Source organism: Netta rufina (assembly GCF_964035555.1).
Source record: "Netta rufina genome assembly, chromosome: 13".
NCBI lineage: Eukaryota > Metazoa > Chordata > Aves > Anseriformes > Anatidae > Netta > Netta rufina.
In genome coordinates, this window is record NC_140136.1 from 12,561,330 (window position 1) to 12,579,591 (window position 18,262).

At 47.9% G+C, this 18,262-nt stretch overlaps 1 protein-coding gene across 1 annotated transcript in view; it reads left to right on the forward strand.

The window, feature by feature from the left end:
- Window positions 1–18,262, forward strand: part of HYDIN (HYDIN axonemal central pair apparatus protein) — a gene marked incomplete at both ends in the record, with an annotated part of 111,792 nt that overhangs the window by 5,019 nt on the left and 88,511 nt on the right. Inside the window, 3 exons of the mRNA XM_084294839.1 lie at window positions 4,043–4,242; window positions 10,934–11,058; window positions 16,538–16,739. Of these exons, the coding sequence (XP_084150965.1) occupies window positions 4,043–4,242; window positions 10,934–11,058; window positions 16,538–16,739 (527 nt within the window). The remainder of the gene's footprint in view (window positions 1–4,042; window positions 4,243–10,933; window positions 11,059–16,537; window positions 16,740–18,262) is intronic.

The window sequence follows — 18,262 nt, forward strand, 5'->3', positions numbered from 1 at the left end:
CTGCTTTTGTGCTTCAGTGCTGGAACATTTAATGTTTAGTTGGTGTGGCTGTCCTTGTGCATGTTATTGTGGTGAGGGCTCTACTGATGGGCACCCATTCCATGCTACTGTGCTTGTTTCTGCACCAGGACAAATGTGTGAGGTCTCTCGGGGCATGGGCTGCTTGCTCATCTCTTATTTGCTGCTTAGTTATGCTTTAATTTCACAATTTGTCCCTTCCTAGAAGAGTAGATATAGACAACTACAAAGGAAATGCCCTGTGGTCCCCAGCTCGCTGTGCTTGTGGAATAATCTGTTCCTTCGGAGGGACTGAGAAATTATTTAACATCATTAATATTTAGGGTAAAAATTGGGTTTGCCTAGGGCAGTTCTACAAACTACCCAAGTGACACAAGAGTTTAGTCTCATGATGTAGGCTTTGCGAAGTGCACTGGTGCCTTTAAAATGTGATTTATCAGTATTAATTACTGAATGATCACTTCGGGGGGTGGAAGAGGAAAATGGGTGCCCACAAAGGGCAGAATGCTGCTCTTCAAGCTCAGAGGGGCAGCAGAACTATGTAGGGACATCACCAGAAGCAGAAGTTGGGTGGGATGACACAGAGAGCACTTGGGAAATGCATGGTCAGGAGGTGCACAGCGCCTTGAAACCCCCCTAAAAATGAGTTCTGGGTGATGCAGGGAACTGGGATGTAGGCACCAACCCCTCTGTCATGGCTGGGGAAGTCATCCTGGTGCGGGGCTGCTTTATGGGATTTTCTTGCTCTCATTTCTGATTCACAGAGCTGGGCTGCAGCTGAGCCCTCAAGAAGAGCAGCATGCAAGTGGTTAGGGGCTGAATGCCACATGCCATGTAGCCCTCGCTTGGAAAAAACGAGCGGTTTCTTGCTTGTTGGGAGCACGCTGCATGGTTGAGTTGTCAAAATCAACATGCAGCTGGCATGTCACAGTTTTCATTGGCACCCGTGTTGCAGACAAAATGCTCGTTTTTCTGCTGGGCATTGTTTTCAATGATTTACCCTGTCGTGCTCCATGTTATGGCTCTGGTTGTGCCGTGGGGGTGCCCTGGCAGCCCCTGTCTGGCTGGAAACCCTCGTGGAGCAAACCATCTGCAGGCAGGGATGCTTGTCTTGTCCTTTGGTTTTGTTCATAGATTATCTTGAAGGAAGGAGGCAAGAAGCATATAAAAACAGCACAGCCTACCTTTTTTTTTTCCCCCTTGCTCTCTATACTATAGCAATGCAATGTTTTCAGGCAATACCAGTTCAGTCTGTAAGGTTTGCAAAATTTGTCGCTGATGCTCAGCGGAGACTGAATTTAATGCTCATTGATTAATATGAAATATGACAGGACAATGAGTTATTATGTTACTGAAATTAACTCCTTTAAAATTCAGGCCAGCCCTGCTAGAGAAGCGTTGCAGCCTGCAGCAGCTATTGCAAGCGTATTTTTGGGATGAGTCCTGCGGGGAGGAGAGAGGACAAAAGATTGAGGCAAATGAAGCTGGGGCAAAAGGGCCGGTTTCAAAGCACCCTGTGAACCGGTAGCTGAGGAAGGCAGCAGAAGGGTACTCGTTCCTGTGCGATGCTATCATCACACTCCAGCCTCTCCTCGCTTAATGGCCCTTATTTTCCAGCCTTTATGGTATCGTGGTTTCAGCAGGGAGCTTCCCCGGTAGACTTCCTACATTACCTTACCCTACAGGACCTTTTTTTTTTTTTTTTTTATTTGCAGCTGTCTGCTGCAAAGAATTCACTGAAGTATTTTGAAGTTAGGTGGCTGACACCTGAGTTTGCTGGCTTCTTGGGCAGTTAATTACTGTCACGCTGCTATCAACCTTAATGTGAGCCCGGGATGACATCCCCGATGCCAGCAGCTGCGTTCATTTCAGTGGGCACTCATACAAATGCCAGCAGTCACACTTTGAAGGCTGGAGCTTGCGACTTATTAACTTTCGAAGGTGAATTAGGGAAAAGGCAGCATTGTGCAATGATTTCTACTTTCCTTGCAACAGAGAGGCGTCGTGTGAAGGATGAGGTCATATTTTCATGGAAATCTATAGCCTAAAGCTGGGTGTAAACACAGCACAACCTTTAAATCATGCAAGTGATGCAGCCCCTCTCTCTTCCAGACAGTTTTGTTTAGGAAAGTGCCTTTAAGCAGTCTGCTGAGGGGTTGCAGTTGTGAAGCACAGCAGGATTTAGGCCAGTTTCAGCTATGCCCTTAGACCGTAGCTGAGTGGGTGGCAGGGCCACCGGTGTCCTGGTGTTGTAGGAGGGGTTTGCAGCTGTCATTGTCCCATTCTCTGCAGCAGACCCCATGCATCACCATGCAGGTGGCCCTGGTGCTTGTGCCCCATGCAGGGGTTTGAGCTGGGACAGGTATCAATTCTTGGGCTTTCATTTACATCCCTGTTGATCCACTCCCTCCTTAGCAGTGACAATGACTTGAAAATGAGTTCCCATTATTTCCCTCAAATACCTCTGCTTGCTGAAGTTTCTTGCCTCGTTATCCCACTGCTGATCTGGGCTCCTTGTGTCCTCCTCTGTCTACCTGGCATCTGGAGGGGAGAGATAAGGAAATACAGCATGCCAAGGCTTAATAAGGCATGCAGCTTTCAATTGGATTTACAAAGCCTGTGTTACACCAGGGTGGCCAAAATAACAACAACAGAAAGTAAATTACTTGCTTTATTCACTAGTGTGGTTTCTGAGGATCCAAACAGCCCAGAACAAGAAGTATGCAGATGACAGTAGCTTCAAATTGGCAGGGGCTGCCCTTCTCCTTTATTTTAGAGGGCTTAGGCTTCAAGACTGAGTATGAAATTGCTAATTCAGAAAGGCTTGCTGCTGATGAAACTCCCTCCTGAAACATGATATTGGGTTCTGCAGTACCCTTCCTGGCATTTTACCCTCTAAAGATGAGAAGCCAAAGCCCTTCTGCAGTTTCCAGTGAAAATTTGAGATGTGTCTAGAAAAAAAAAGACCGTTCTTGATCCCTTTTTTTACATCTTGGATGCGACAGCATCTGTTACTGCAACTCTGAACCCCGGGTGAGCGCGCTGTGCCTTGCTGCTGGAGCAAGGTCTGCAGCCTGGTGGTGTCCTGGTGCCCAGGGCAGGGAGGAGGAGGCAGGGAAAGCCCAGGCACAGAGGGCTCTGGATGGGTTCTGGCTAAGGAAGCTCGATGCTAAGTGTAATTCCTGCTAAAACTTTATGCCATCGCATACTTGAAGCAGTAAGGAGATAATCTCAAACGAGTTCAGTGCCCCAGGTAGGCATGCCAGCAAGGCACCAGTCACTTATTGCAGAGAATTTACAAGGGAGACATGATTAAGGCATCAACCATGCCAGAATATTCAGCACAGAGGAAGCAAAGCTATCTTCTGCATCCCCTGAGGCTAGGATTAGACGCAGAGGGAAATGGAGATCAGACACGAGGAGAACTTTGTAAAGCTGGGTTAGAGCTGGAACGGGTGCTGGGGGCGGGAGGGAATTGTTAGTGCTAAAAGAGCCTGTTGGGGATCTCAGGAATAGTTTGGGCATAGGGCTGAGCCGCTTTGGGGTGGGAAGATGGACCAGACAGACCTTAAGGGGCTGTATCCCCAGCCTCGTCATTTATGGCACTACTTGGGGGGGGGGGAGAATAAACACCCCTGTGCACCAAACAGCTATCACAGCAGATATGGTGTCCAGCTTAGTGCTTCATCCAGGAGTGGCTGTGGATCGTGTGTGTGGATCTTTTCATGCTCTAATCCCTTATGGGAAATCTTTCTGTGTTGGCACTTCAGAATCAAAGCATCAGGTAATTTTTGTCCTCTGATGGCATAGAGGTGGCTCTGCCAGCTTGCTGTGAGAGCAGGTGAAGCAATGGGACTGCTTCCTCTTTGCAAGTTAACAAGACTTTAGTGGTCATCCCACTGGAATGAAAGGTCAATAAATAAAAACTACTACTGCATTATTGAACAAAGTGACAGAAAACAGCTGTTTTCCTTCTGCTGTGGTAATAAACGCACTTTTGCTGATCCTGTTTCTTGCCCCGCAGGATTACTTCCATGAGCTCACCTGCATCACGGAGAGGGAGAAGTTCATTGTGCCTATCCGAGCCATCGGTGCCCGAGCTATCCTGGACTTCCCCGACCAGCTCAACTTCTCAGTCTGCCCGGTCAAGCACAGCACCCAGAGAACTCTGCTGGTTCGCAACATCGGGAACCGGGAGGCCCGCTACCACATCAGCACCCAGAGGTAAAGGAGCTTGGCGTCCCGATTGTCCACAGAGCTGCTGTGTGATGGCATCGAGAGCCAGAGCATCTGTGCAGCTGTGTTGTAGCAGCTGGAAATGGGCAGGATGTAGGTTTTGCAGTCACTTAGTGCTTTAGGGATGGTGCAGTCTTGGATAACTGCAGCTAGCAGGGTTGTATAATGCAGTGGTGTGTATCCAGCACGGCATCTCACCAAGGTTCTGCAAGGGACATGTGAATGAGGGCAACTTGATGCCCTTGGGCTGGGCCAGATCCTGCACAGCAGACAGCTATAGAAGCTCAGGTCAGATAGACCTAGATCAGGGTTTAGAAATGGTCAGATATGAGCAGGTGAAAGAACCCATAAAGAATTTATTGTGTACTATCAGAGCTCAGGAGGTCAAAGCAATTGGTAGCGAAGCCCTGAAAATAACACTGTGGCTGGGGACCTTTATTTCACTGTAGGTTTGGTCTGGTCCCTGGGACCAAATATTAAGTGGAACGAGCTCTTCAGTGGAGATGAGCAGACCCTAACTTCAAAACTGCTCTACAGCTCCAAACCAGAATGCTAGTGGGGGCAAAAATGCAGCAAGTAGCTAGTGCAGGGATGGGGGCCCACCAAAGGCTGGTGAGGTTTCATAAACGGGGTTCTGGGATACTGCTCCTCCCTGGTTCCTTCCTAGGAATCAGCCTGTGAGGCCACAAAGTGGAGCAGGGAGGAGCATGGTGTCTTTTGAAGGGAAAGGGGTATATCCTATACAAATCCCACATGTATGCTGCTGCCTCTGCTGAAGCCTTGTAGCAGGGGAAAATCTGACAAGGTGCTTAGCATCTTTTCCAATATACTTACCAACTTGTCTAGCAAATGATATAACATATGTTGAATGCTATGGATATTAAAAGTTTAAGTTGGGTGATCAAATACCACAGTCCTGATTTGCAATAAGGAAATGGGAAGCATTAGAAAAGTTTTCTCCAACTACACAAAAAGCAGAGCTCTGGGTAACTGGATTCTGTGCATATGAAGATCAAAAGCCGATATGATTTCCCTTGTCTGTTGAGGGCGTCTGTCATCTCTTCCGTTTCATTACCAACTTCAGAAAACCAGTTTGAAATTTCAAACAGATGATTTAAATCCTTGACTATGAGCACCATTTCATTCTAATTAAGAGTGGCACCCACTTTCATTCAGATTTCTTCTGAGCTACTCAGAAGTTTCTGTGTTTCTGCTTTATCTCTTTTTTGCTTTTGTTCACTGAAATGTCATAAAGAATTCTTCAGTGGGATCTTTTTGAAAGGTTGAGTTCCTCTAATGCCTGTCTACCATCTGTCTATGTGCGTTCACAGATGTATAGGAAATGGGAGAAATTTGGGGAAAATGTGAGATGGAAATGGGATGATTTAGAATTATCAGGTAGAATCATAGAACAATTTAGGCTGGAAGGGACCTCTGGAGATCACTGGAGCAAACGCCCTGCTCAGAATTTGACCAGCATCAGAGTTTGATCAGGTTTGCAAGTGACACAGCTTCCTACTCGGGCCATTTTTGTGTTGAGTTTTCAATGTCTTCAACATTGGAGGTCCCATTGCTTTGCTGGCTTCTAGTGTTCGACCACCTGCATGGTGAGGCTTTTTTTCCCTAATATCTGCTGAGATTTTCCATTACTGCACCGTGTGTCCACTTCCCGTTGCCTTGTTCCCTGCACATCTCCAAGATCTCCCCTGTGCCCTCGGCTTTATGTAGCTGTAAGCAGCAGTGAGATCTGCATTCATCTTTCCTTCCAAAGGCTGAGCAATCCAGCATCTCCCTGTGCCCCAGCCCTACCACGTTGGCTTACTGAGCAGAGGCAGCGATCCCTTCCCTGGAGCTGCTGGTGCCCTCTTGTCCACGATGTCCTACATGTGTTTGGCCACCTGCCCGTTCTCCTCTTGTCAGCAAGCATCACCCTGAGGTCCTCTTCTGTAGAAACATTTTCTATCCATCAGCACCCAGCCTGTGCTGCTGCCTGGGGTTGTTCTGTCTTATATCCTTCAGGGCCCTTGACCATGCCCGTGAATTTCCACGTTTGTGAGTGAGCCTCATTGCTGCTTCTGATAGCAGGGCCCCAAAGCTGGCTCCTTGCTCGCCCTGCTGCAGGCACAGACGTACACCGAGCTCTGAGGTGAGGCTCTTGCTTCCAGCAACCCCAGCAGGAAAGAACTGGCCTCCCCCTGATGTGACGGGGGATCTGAGCCAGGCCGATGTGCTGCTCTGCAGGCTAATAGATCATTAGCCAGCAATTGTCTCTGAACGAATATATTTACACCGCCTCTAACAAAAGAGGCTGATTTCCTGCTAATGTTAGGGGATTAATTTCCCTGTTAGAGAGGGTGGAACAAAGGCTTGCATCATTATTAACAGAGGTAGTGAAGATTTAGCTTAATAAGTCACTACCTCCTGTGAATGACTTCCATAACGACTCAATGATTAATTACGGTCACAGTACGTTTTAAATTGTGCCGGGAGCTTTGGAAATGAATGACTTATGTTCCCTGTCCTAGAGAGCTTAGTGTAAATATGAGATGCGGTAATCAAGAGTTATGGCATAGGTACTTTGGGGAAGGAGTGGCAGCTTTATGGGCTTAAATTTGGATAATTTTATTCTGTTCTTATTTAGCAGATTATTTAAGCAGTTTAAGTTAAATGTATTTTTTTTTTTTTCAAAATAAAGATGCCCTTTTGTTGCAGTCTATCTGAATGTCATACAGCATCTGTGTATTGATATGACACATGCATATGGTAGGGAGAGGAACTGGTGGAGTAGAAGGGAACTAGAGACCTGTCTAAGCTTTTCGAGCCATCATCTGAGCTCTGTCTTACGGATTCCTTCTGCTTCTTCTGTCCTTATTCTCCATTCACACAAATGAAAGTTCCCTTTTTGTTGCTCCAACTTCCCTTTTTTTTTTTTTAATTTATTTTTTTAATCTAAAGAAATGCAGGCTCTCACCCGTTCATGAGCCTGCTGTGGATGCCACCATTTTGTAGCTGTTGTATTGCTCATCACCTTTCTTTGCCTCCTTCCTCTGCATTCCCTTCTCTGCAGCACTAAACATATGCTGTCTGCTTTCCACTTCAATGCATCTTTTAGTCCTGGGAAAATTGCACATGTGATTGCAAATGCCAGCCTCTCCTTTCAGTCAGAGCTCAGCTCTTGCATGTGGTCAGTTGGCGGGGACCCTCTGAATAGGGCCTGAGGACACCTATAGTTTCTGTGGCACACTTCACTCCAGGGAAGAGCTCCTAAGTGAATCCATGGAGCTCACTCAGCATCCTTCAGCTGTTCCCTTATCAGAGCTTTCCCTTGCCATGGCATCTACCAGAAAATATTACCATGTTTTGACCACCAGTGAACAAAACATTCCCCATTATGCAGTCTGGCATTATCTTGTCTGTGTTCCCTCTGCGTGACCATACCCAACTCCTTCTGCAAAACTTGATAATAAAAAATAATAATAGCATAAATATAGAAAGCCTCTTCCTCTCCTTTTCATTGTTAAGGCAGGATAATGAGTTTCTTCTCTGATATTCAAGAAGATAAATGTCATTCCAGTACACTCAGGTTGAAAATGGTGTCTGGAAGCACATCTCAGTGCAGCACTGCCTTCTTTCTTTAACCCCATCGTTGACAATGGCAAGCATCGTGCTATGCCATGCTTCAGGGCTGGGTAGGGTTGGCCTGAGATAGGCACCTCCATTTGGGAATGCCCCCACAAAGACTTGGAAGCTGGCAGGGTAAGATGCTGACTCCAGGCAGGGCTTTTCAGCACATGTGTGGAGGCTTGGATGGTCCAACAGGCTCACTTTACTGGAACAGTTACAAGCTTGACTGTGGCTGCTGTGCCATTACTAAAATTAATATATGCTGAGATTTAATGATAGATGAGGCAATTCAATCATCAGTAGATTGTGTTGTCTTTGGGGTAGGAGGCAGCTTTTAATGAAATCAGCGAGAAGGCTGAAAATTGACCATTTTTTTCCCCCGAATCAAATGTTTTTAAAATGCAGATTAAGGCCCTAGTAGACCAAAGAGAAAGTTTGTTTGGTCATGGAGATGAATGTACCATGGGACCTGGTGAAGGAGCCTCCTTGCACACTGTGTTTATCAAATGGCTGTAGGAGAAAGGTTTGAAAGCCTGAGTCATGGCTTTGCTCTGCCACTTGTTTCTAAGTTGTGAGGAGTATTTGGTGTCCTTATGGAACACGACGTTTGTCAGCCCTGTAAGGAAGGGGAGCTGATGCCTGGTGAAGGCAAGTTGTAAATGCCAAAATGTTTCATTATGAAATTGTTTCAAGTCTAGCGTCAACCCCTTTCCCAGGGGCAGTAATAGATGAGATCTCAGCAGGTACCAGCGGAAAGGCCTCCTGCAGATTGGCATGGCAAGTACCTGCATACAGGCTGGGGATCTGCCTGTCACTGCAAGGCACCACGGGCTTATTATAGATCTGGACCCGTGAAGCTTTGATGTGCACCAAAACAAACATCCACACAGACACAGTTGAAAAGTATGTCAGGAGAAAAGAAGCTGTTAAAAAACAAACCCCAAAGCTTATCTGTTGAAAGATTTCCTGTCCTTTGGGAGCAGTAGTGATTCATTAAAAGGGCAGATCTAAGAGGGCCAGAATTATCTTAAAGAGCAGCTTACAATTAAATCTCAATTAATGGATAAAAGGCCAAGGTTTAGCCTGCCAGCTCCATCTCTTGGCAGTGGTTTTCATTTGGCTATTACAACACATCAGCGATGTCTCCTCACCCTTTCTTATCTGTAGGCTGCAGGGAACAGTGTAGTTGTGTTGCCAGAAGTTTGGAGGAGTTGAGTTCAACCATGGGGCTCGCATTTGGGGTCTTGGAGCACCAGGTCTACGCGAGGGGTGATGAGCTCCTGCCACAGCAGTAGCAGTTGTCCTGTGGGTATGGTGTGGGGTGGGATGTAGGAAGTGCAGTGTCTGATTCATGCTCAGTTTTTCAGTGATCTGAATTATGGCTCTTGGCTATTCTCTGTTTCTCCTGACAGATAACAGGGAAGGGGCGTTCATCTTGCCAGGTGGCCGCCATCTGGAACGGGATGTATAGGCTCCCTCTAAAGCAGCATGGAGAAGTCACCTGAGGATGGGCTGTTTTTGCCAATTTGTCTCATGTTGTGCTTGTGTGGGGCACAACATGGTCCTGAACTTGGCTGGATCCTCCTCCTCTTGTGACAATGTGAAGCTAGGATGATGCCCTGTGTGTCTGGGGACCTCTCTGCCCTGGGGACAGAGGGCGAGCAAAGCTGGGCCTGGAGCCATGAGGCTCTGGGACAACGTGGGTGTCCCCAGCCACAATGTGGGACCATGCAGCATCCCTGTGCTCCTGCCACGTCCCACATCCAAGCACCAGCAGCAGTGCTCTCACTAAGAGTAATGGGAACAGGTCAGTCTGCTAATTGCAGCTCTCTCTCATTACTGAGCGGAAATGCCAGCAGTTTTATCAGCTGTCACTACTCATCTGAACAAAGTTCTGCTTGCGCACAGGTCCGGTTGTCCTCGTTATTTTTGTGGGTGCATTGCATTCTCTAATCACGGTAAAAAAAAAACACTCTTCAGAACAAGTTTTGGAGGTGGCAATTTGTCCACCAGCACAGTACTGAACAATAACTTGGGTCTTCTGAGTGGGGCTGTGCAGGCTGCCACCTTCCATCTGACTTTTCCGGAGAGCTATCCCCGAGCATTAAGGCAGATTTTCACGTCTGTCAGCTAAGAACTGTTTCCTTGGTGTCAAATCAGAATTGTTCACGGTAAAACCAAAGTACGCTGACACATTTTTAATAGGTATTTCCAGCACCTTGCACAGAATTTTTTCTGGTGGGCCAAGCAAGCATAATTCCCAAACTTGGATTACAGCCCAGGCTGTGTGGCTTGTGCATACAATGAACCCCTCCTGTTGACCCCACATCGGTGTGCTTCGTTTAGGGACTGAATCCTTGCTAAATGGAAATGGGATGCTCCTTTTGTTTCTCTATTTTCTTTGCTGTGGTATCACCAGTCTGCATTTGTACTCGGGTTTCTCTGATTGTTCCTTTTCTTCTTCTTATAGCAGCTTTCATTGAGATGCTGGTATAACATGCCCTTTCTTAGGTTAAAACAGGTTATTTTCAAAGAAAGAATTCTGAATTCTGCAAATTAAATCATAATTATTCTCTGGTCTTCTAGTAAGACTTTTCTCTGTATCTGATTTCTAGGCTGTAATCTCTTTGGAACAGACAGCCTTGACATTTGCATCTCTTGAGGTGAGGTTTATAGGTGGAAGGGTAAGAAAGACTGGAGGAAATTGGGGTCAGCTTGGCATGCAAATAGCAGTTTTAGTCTCTGCTGTTCAAAAACAATCCTCTGATTGCCTTGCTAGCAGTCTGACTCTTGGGACTTGCTGCGGAGAGGCAAAGCAGGATGCAGAATATGGGGAGAAAGAGGTCCCTTTGCTCTGTGTGATCTTCTGAGGGCTGGATCTCTTCAGAAGTGGTGGTAGCTGTATTTCCGATCCTGCGTGTTCTTTTCTCACTCTGCTGCTGTGTCACTTGGTATTGGCTTGCAGAGGGAAGGAGGTGAGCTAGTTCTAGGCCCCAAAGGGATTGTGGTCCCCAAATCCTCTGTGATGTCCCTGATGTCTGTCTTTGCCTTGCAGCCCCTTCTCTGTTGATCCCTCCATTGGGACTCTTGGGATTGGTGACACCATGCAAGTCACGGTGGAGTTCCACCCGCTGAAGACTGGGGACCATTCCAGCTCCCTGCAGGTTCACTACGACACAGGTGAGTGTGAGGCCATGCATGTTCCTTCAGGACACAGCCCTCCCCAAACCAAGTGGTGTTAAGTTTGCCTCCCAGTCACCAGCTGTCACTCCTCATTGTCCTAGCCAGCTCCCTTCCCTCCCAGGCAAAGAAACACAAAAAGATCCCATGTGGACAGGACGTGGACATCCACCTGGCTCCTTGTTGTGGCCTCCTGGAGCCCCATGCAGCCTCCTGGGGGATGAAGCCAGGATTTCACTCCTGACTCTCAGTACAACGCCCTGGTTACTTTTAAGCAAACCACTGACTGAGGAGCAGAGCAAGGGAATAATTAAGGGATTATCTCTTTAGCTTGGCAGCATACAAATAAGTAAAAAGGCTGCGGAGTTTAATTGCTGAAATGAAACCCAACCATTTAATCAATCGTTCTTAAAAGCCGCTCATCGCAGGTGCGGTGCGGAGCCCCAGGCGACGTGCCCCAGCCTTGTCCGGCACCGAGTCAGACTCCCCACGACTTGCATACAAAAAGCGGCTGTGCTGCTGCTGCAGAGCCACCGCCAGACTGTTTGTTATGAAACAAAAGTGCTAAGAGCTAAGTAGCACTTTAGGATGGCGGGAGGCATTTTGTTTGCATGGCTGTGGCTGTATTGACCCGCTAGCTCGCAGGTGGCAGTGGTTCTTCATGGGTCATAGAGTCCTTGTGATTTACAGGGCTGGGTGCACACAGTGTGGTTTTATTTCTTTTGCTGGGGTTACAAAGTTGGGTTACAGAGTTTACAGATATGTGAAGAAAATGTATTTGCAAGGAAAACCTGGCCTTCAGTGCTCTACGTGTCCAAACTCCTCCATGTCCCCCATGTGTGTGTCTGGATGTGAAAAACACTGAAATGAAGGTGGCTTGGGGTTTTCTGGGCTGCAGAACATCTATATTCATCACCTTAACCTCAGGTGGTGTCAGGCAGGGTTTTTGGAAGCAGCCTGGAAGCACACCTGCTGGCTCAAAAGGGTCCTGCATGTGGTGCCACTAAAAGCCTGGTTGGTGGCTTGGCTCTTCCCAGGTGACTGCTCCCAAGAAGCATCGCAGTATGATAGGGGGGTGATTTTCAAGCTGTAAGGCCAGATCCTGGGCTTGCACGTGGCTGTCTGCAGTGCCCATGGGACCTCGTGGCAAGGTGCTACCACACACTTCTAGTCCAGGAGAAGACTTGTGCAGCTCTGAAATGTCTCGTACCCTTTTTTCCCATCAGCTGCCGCATCCCTTGGGATCCTTTTGTCAGCACAGGAAGCCTCAGTAATTAGCAAAGCCCCACTGAGCTTGTGCATGGCTGACAGGCACGATATACTGAGATGCTTTTATTGCTGTCAGTGATAAAAGTAATTATGCAGATCATTTTCCGTCGGTGGCTCTGTGAGAGTGATGCAGCAGCAAAAGCCTAGGGGCAGGATCTTGCCTGCTTTGAGGGGAGAGATCAGAGGCAGTGAATTTTGGGAGACTGCATATCCAGGCAGAGCCAGCCCTGAAGCAAGAGTGTCTGCTCTGTTACTGTCCTGTCTCCTCGTGGCACAGAGCTCCTGAAAGCAGCTCTCCCAACCGAGATGTACTGAGGAACAGTCCTCAGTGCTGTTGGTCCTGCTGCAAGCCTCCAGCCTAGTGCTAAAAGCCCACCGAGGAGCCATCTGGGCATCTGACAGATGAACGCCCTGATTTCCTTTGGTTTCCCGCACACCACTACGCTCTGGGCTGGCAGTCCCTGAGCAGGAGCTCTCCTGGAGCAAATCTCAGCTCGTGTGCTGAGACACGATGTGGAGCTGAGCTTCTCCCACCCTGGGTCGGGGAAGGGCAGCCTGGTTAAGAAATATATATAACATGTTTTCCTGGGATGCCATGCCCTATGTGGGATGCCATGCCCTACAGCCCTCCTTGGTGTAACCACAGAGAGGATTTCTGTGCTGCAGAAGGCCATGGAGCAGCAAGAGGTAACTGCCAGCTGGAGAAAGCATGGGCATTTGGTTTCAAATGGGGAAAATGAGGTATGAGATCAAAGGGAAAAATTAAAGCATATTTAATAACAACTGATTAAGGAGCTGTTGTGGAGCTCTCTGGTCACCACGGAGCAGTAGGAAGTTAGCTGCAATGTGTTGGAGCCCTTTGGGGTTGGCATGGGGTTGCCAGCCAGGAATGCTGACTTTTGGGGATGTTGAGTCCCTGTCTCCAGCATCAGTTTTACCCACGTTGGCTGGATCAGCTTGCTGTAGTAAACCAGGCCACCCATGCAAGGGCTTGGCAGCATGCTTGTGATTGCTTTACCCATGTGGGAAACTGATTAAATCCCAGCCTGGTTTCTTTTTACTGCTCTTTGAGGCTAAACAAGTGAACAGAGGATGGGTCTGCTGGCACCCCGAATATCACAGTTACCTGCAATGATACAGCATCTGAAAACAGCACTCCCTGCTGTGATCTTCATCTGTGCTCAGATGGAGGCAACCTCCTCTACATAGCTCTGATCTCTTTCCTTTAAGAACCTCCTTCCTTCCCAGGGTCTTGTCGTCTGTCTTGTAAGGCTGGCATTGCAATCGATGGCTTCCAGGAACTTGTTTGAAAATGAAATGAGAACCATATCGATTCTCTCTTTAGAGAAAGCATTTTACTTTATTTTTTTTTTCTGAATCCAGTGATGGACATGAATAAGCAATAGGGTTTAGCTGAGGTTGAGCCCTTGCTGTGCTTTACCTTCCTGAAGTCCCTCAAGGCACTCGGAGGTGCTGCCCAAGGTAACGCAGCACCGAAGCACGTGGGGACCATGGTCTGCTGGTTTCTGCTGCGTGGAAAACTGGTGGGGACCCCATCTCCCCACCCTGGGGCCTCACCTCCCGCACCAGGTATATTTACAGCAGCTCTGTAGATTTGGGAGAGCCGGGGGCATCTTCTGATTCCTGACTTTGCATCTGGACAGCGGCAGCTCTGCAGCAGACTGAGGAGCTGTAACTAACACTTCACACAAATGGTTGGCTGTAGGCTTTTATAGCCCGAATCAATGAGGCTGATGAGGGGGGTTTAATTGGTCTCCAAAGCACTCATTTGCGTTGAAAGAGCTAATAGCTGACAAATGGTTCCTGCCTTTATTCAGATTTTCTGGAACCGCTTGCAATAATGCCTTTTTATACTGATTTAGATAACTTTGTCCTACCTCTTGCAAACAGAGCTGGACTTTTGCACCTCTCCAGGGCCTTGTGAGTCAGGACGGATGGTCTTACATGGGAGGTAGGTGAGGGGGGACAAGCAGCAAGATGAGCACAGCTTCCAGAGGTTGTTCTAGGGAGGGTGGTGGGGAATGCTCTGGGTGCTCCATCCCAGAAAAAGGAGCCTGTTCTGCTTTCTCAGAAGCTTGCAGCCTGTCGCTTAGACCACTGCCAGCTGGTCATTGTTTTCCATCTGTTTGCTTCAATTTTTGTCTCACGGCTACTTGCATTTGGGGCAGAAAGCCTCTTTTTCCACTTTGTGCCAAAGCGGTGACAGCCGTGCCGATGGGCCACACAGGGAGGCACCGGGGTGGGAGGCAACTGCGTGTGACAGCAGCAGGGAGAGAAGAATTATTTATCCCAGATCGATCTGAAAGTATTACACCCTCTGGAGTGAAAAGATCTGCTTTTATTTCATTTTATTTTTTTTTCCCCCCCTTACCAAATAGGACCTGGGAGGGATGACCCAATACTTGATTTCTTATTGAGATTATAAAAAGTTACGATGTGCAAAAATGCCAGTCTGCGGTCATGCAGATGGCTTCTGGAGTAAAACAGCGGTGTTTCTGCTGTTTGGGCATGCATTTCAGGAGTGCACAGCCCAGAGCATCTGCTGCAAGGCTCTCTGAGAAGTCCAGCTGTGTTTCCATGTCAGGCACTGCTTCGCTGAGGTCGCAGAGTGAGAGCCGTGTCTTGCTCTCTGTAGGAAGTGTATGAAAAACGTGCAAGGAGGAGAGAGCTGAGAGCCTGTGATAAAGGTGCTGTGTACATAATGATAGGGCAGAGAAGTCCGGGTTCAGTGAACGTGCCTTCATGGCAGCAGAGCATCCTCAAGTGCATACTGTGAACATCACCCCATCAAGACAAAAATAACCAGAGCTACATCCCTGCCAGAGCCAAGACTTTTCTTTAACTAACACATCAAACAACAGTGAGTCTTCAGTGAAATGTTGCATCCACTTTGGCACCTGGGATGGGAGGCAAGTCTCTTACGCCCTGATCCATGTGCACGTTGGACACATTGAACATTGCTGTACTCCCCCGTGGGCTCTGGAGCTGGCGGTTCGCTAGGCTGGAGGCTTTATTCTCATCTCTCTTTAGTAGCTGCTGCTGGTTTGGTCTTCTAAGAATTTGTCCCGTTGCTCTCTGGGTTTATAGCTGTTAGCCTCTACAGCATCCTACGGCAGCATGTTCTAACGGAAGGAATGTTCTCTGAAAAAGTACTACTTGTTTTATGTAACTTCTGAGAAAATTATTTTGGGTCCTTGGGTTCCTATCTTATGACTAATGGTGAGATTTTTCTCCTTATTGACATTCTCCAGGCCATTCATGCTTTTACAAACCTCTTAACTGTCTCCCCTGTGTATGTTTTCTAGGTCGAGGAATCCTATTCTGCCTCTCCTCATACAGAAGCAGCTCCATGCTTTTAATCATTCTTTCTGCCCTTCTCCGTTTGAAATGCTTCAACCTTTTTTTTTCTTTCTTTTTTTATTTTTTATTTTTTTATTTTTTTTTTTTTCCTTGAGATCACAACTACACCCAATATTTCAGCACCAAAACTCTGCCTGGTACTTCAAGACGTGTGTGGCCGCAGCTTTAGGCAGTGGGACAGTTGTAGTTTTCGTGGTGTTCATTCTGTGATGGTTCCTGCCACTGGTGTCTGGTGGTTGTAGAGCATCAGCTGGTGTTTCTCCGAGCTGGATGTTCTCCAGGCACCTTGCGCTTCTCCCACTTCTTGGTCGTGGTTCCTCTGCGTGCCAGGTATTCACAGGAGGAGAATTCACATGTCTGACTCTTCTGAACTTCATTTTTACATGTTAAGTTGCCCACTATAGAAAAGAGATTGTCTAGTTATTGGGAAAGTCGCTGTCTTTCTCACAACATACTTAGCTCTGGCCTGAAACCACCACTACTGCAGCTCCCTTCAAAGCAGGACGGAGGCAGGATGGCTAAATTCTTCCTAGTCCTGCCACCAGCTGTCACTTGCCTTGTTCCCTGAATGCTGTAAGTGCTGTCAGCTTAGGGGTAAACCTCTACAAGGACAGCAAGAAACTGAGTGCTTAAGGTAGTGCCCCAGACATCCTCGTGCTGTGCTCAGGGCAGCTATCAGGAGGTGGTAAATGTGCTGATCCTTGGAACAAATAATCCAGCTAAAAGCTGTAGATGGTTTATTTCTGTTAGCTGGGTTCTGCTCTGTTCCTTGTGCTTCTTCCAGCAAATGACCTGAGCTGAGCCAGGGCTCTGCTTTGCCTTGTTGCAGGTGAAGATGTTCACACAAGCCTTTATGGAGCAGCTGTAGACGTCAACATCAGGCTGGACAGGAACTCCTTGACAATCGAGAAGACTTACCTCACGCTGGCAAACCGCAGGTCGGTCGTCATCCACAATCGGAGTGAAATCATAGCCCACTTCCAGTGGAAGGCTTTCGTTACTCAGGAAGAGGAGGATCAGCACAAGCTGAGGTTTGTTTGAAGGGTTCGTTTCAGCACGGTACTTGCATGTGGCTTCAAAGGGGTGTTGGTGATCCCAAATGGATTGGGACGAGTAAGTCGTCTGAGGTGTTGGGGTGTGTGATGCTGAGTTTTGGGGCGATGGAGCTCAGCACTTCAGGATTTCTGCCCATACTCCAGCTGGGGATAATATTTTTGGGGAGAAAAGTTTGATCACAACAACTGGATTTCCTCAGACTGCAAACAGGCATTCTATGGGAGTGGAGCACAAAACCCTGAGATCTGGGGATTCCAGGGCTATGGGGGTCCATGAAGACTGCATTCAGTAGGAGCAGCACAGCTGCAGGTGACATCCCTGTTACAATACCTGCCCTGGTGTCTTTGTCCCATTTTTGATAAGATGAAGGCTCCTCTGCCAGTAACAAGCAGGCAGAGGGGTTCCTGCTGCAGGATGCTGAGCTGTCCTGCGCTGCCAGGTTTCCAGCACAATGAGGCACCTCGCTGCCTTAGGGGCTGGGTCTCTCCAGATCCCTTAGGGGTCTGCAGGAAAGGCAGGACATAGAGGCTTCAGCTCCCTGCGTGGAGGGATGGGGCAGACTGTGACGGTATTGCTGAAGTGACAAGGGCTGGGACAGGTCCTTCAGGGAGTCCCTTTGGTGGAGCTGGGGGATTTCCATCTCAGACAGCAAAGGTACACGTGCAGCCTGGGAAAATTACACTTACAAGCTTGGATGACTTAGGGAATCCTTGTGCAACTTCTCAGGCTTGGGTGGATGTAGGTATATTGGAGTTGCTCTGAGCCCATTGCTGATCAGGAGGCTGCCTTAAACTGGAGCACTTTTTAAGGGCTTCTGAGCAAATAAAGTTCAACATAATTAGGTCGGAAATGCCTTGAAGGCTAAAGCTAGTTTTCCACTGTTCTCTATTTTTAATTACAAAGCGTGTGACTTGAGTGCAAGCTCAATGTGTTAAAAGAAAACCTCATGACCTTCTCTTGGTGCTTCCCTGAACCCTTCCTTCACCATCTCTTCCTACCTGTCTCTGCCTGGACCCTGAGCCATCCCCTTTGCCCCAGAAGCAACCACTGTTTCCTCACAGTTACCATCCACCTGATTTTTTCCCCCAATTACATCTGATCTCATGCCAGTTTGAGTTCTAGGCTTTGTCCAGGGCATTCTGGTCTTCCTTGCTTGCAAGCCTCAGGGATGACCCTGGCTCCAATGCCCCTGCCCTGCTGCCACCCCCTTGATGCACACACTGTCATGTGCCCTGCTTGCTGGGGCTGCCCATCCCAGGAGGAACATCTGGGGCTTCACAAAACTGCCCGGTTATCAGTTGTGTTCATCCATGGGGCACGTGCTTGGGTCCCTGAGGGACAGCAGCATCTGCACAGAATTGTTGAGCTCTGCCCAGGAAACACCTGAGCTGAACCTGCAAATTGTGAGTGCAGCAGTGGTGCAGGTAGGGCTGCTGTGAGCTCCTTGGAGAAGGATTCGTTTGGGTTTGAAATTACATGAAACACAGAATTCGGCTGT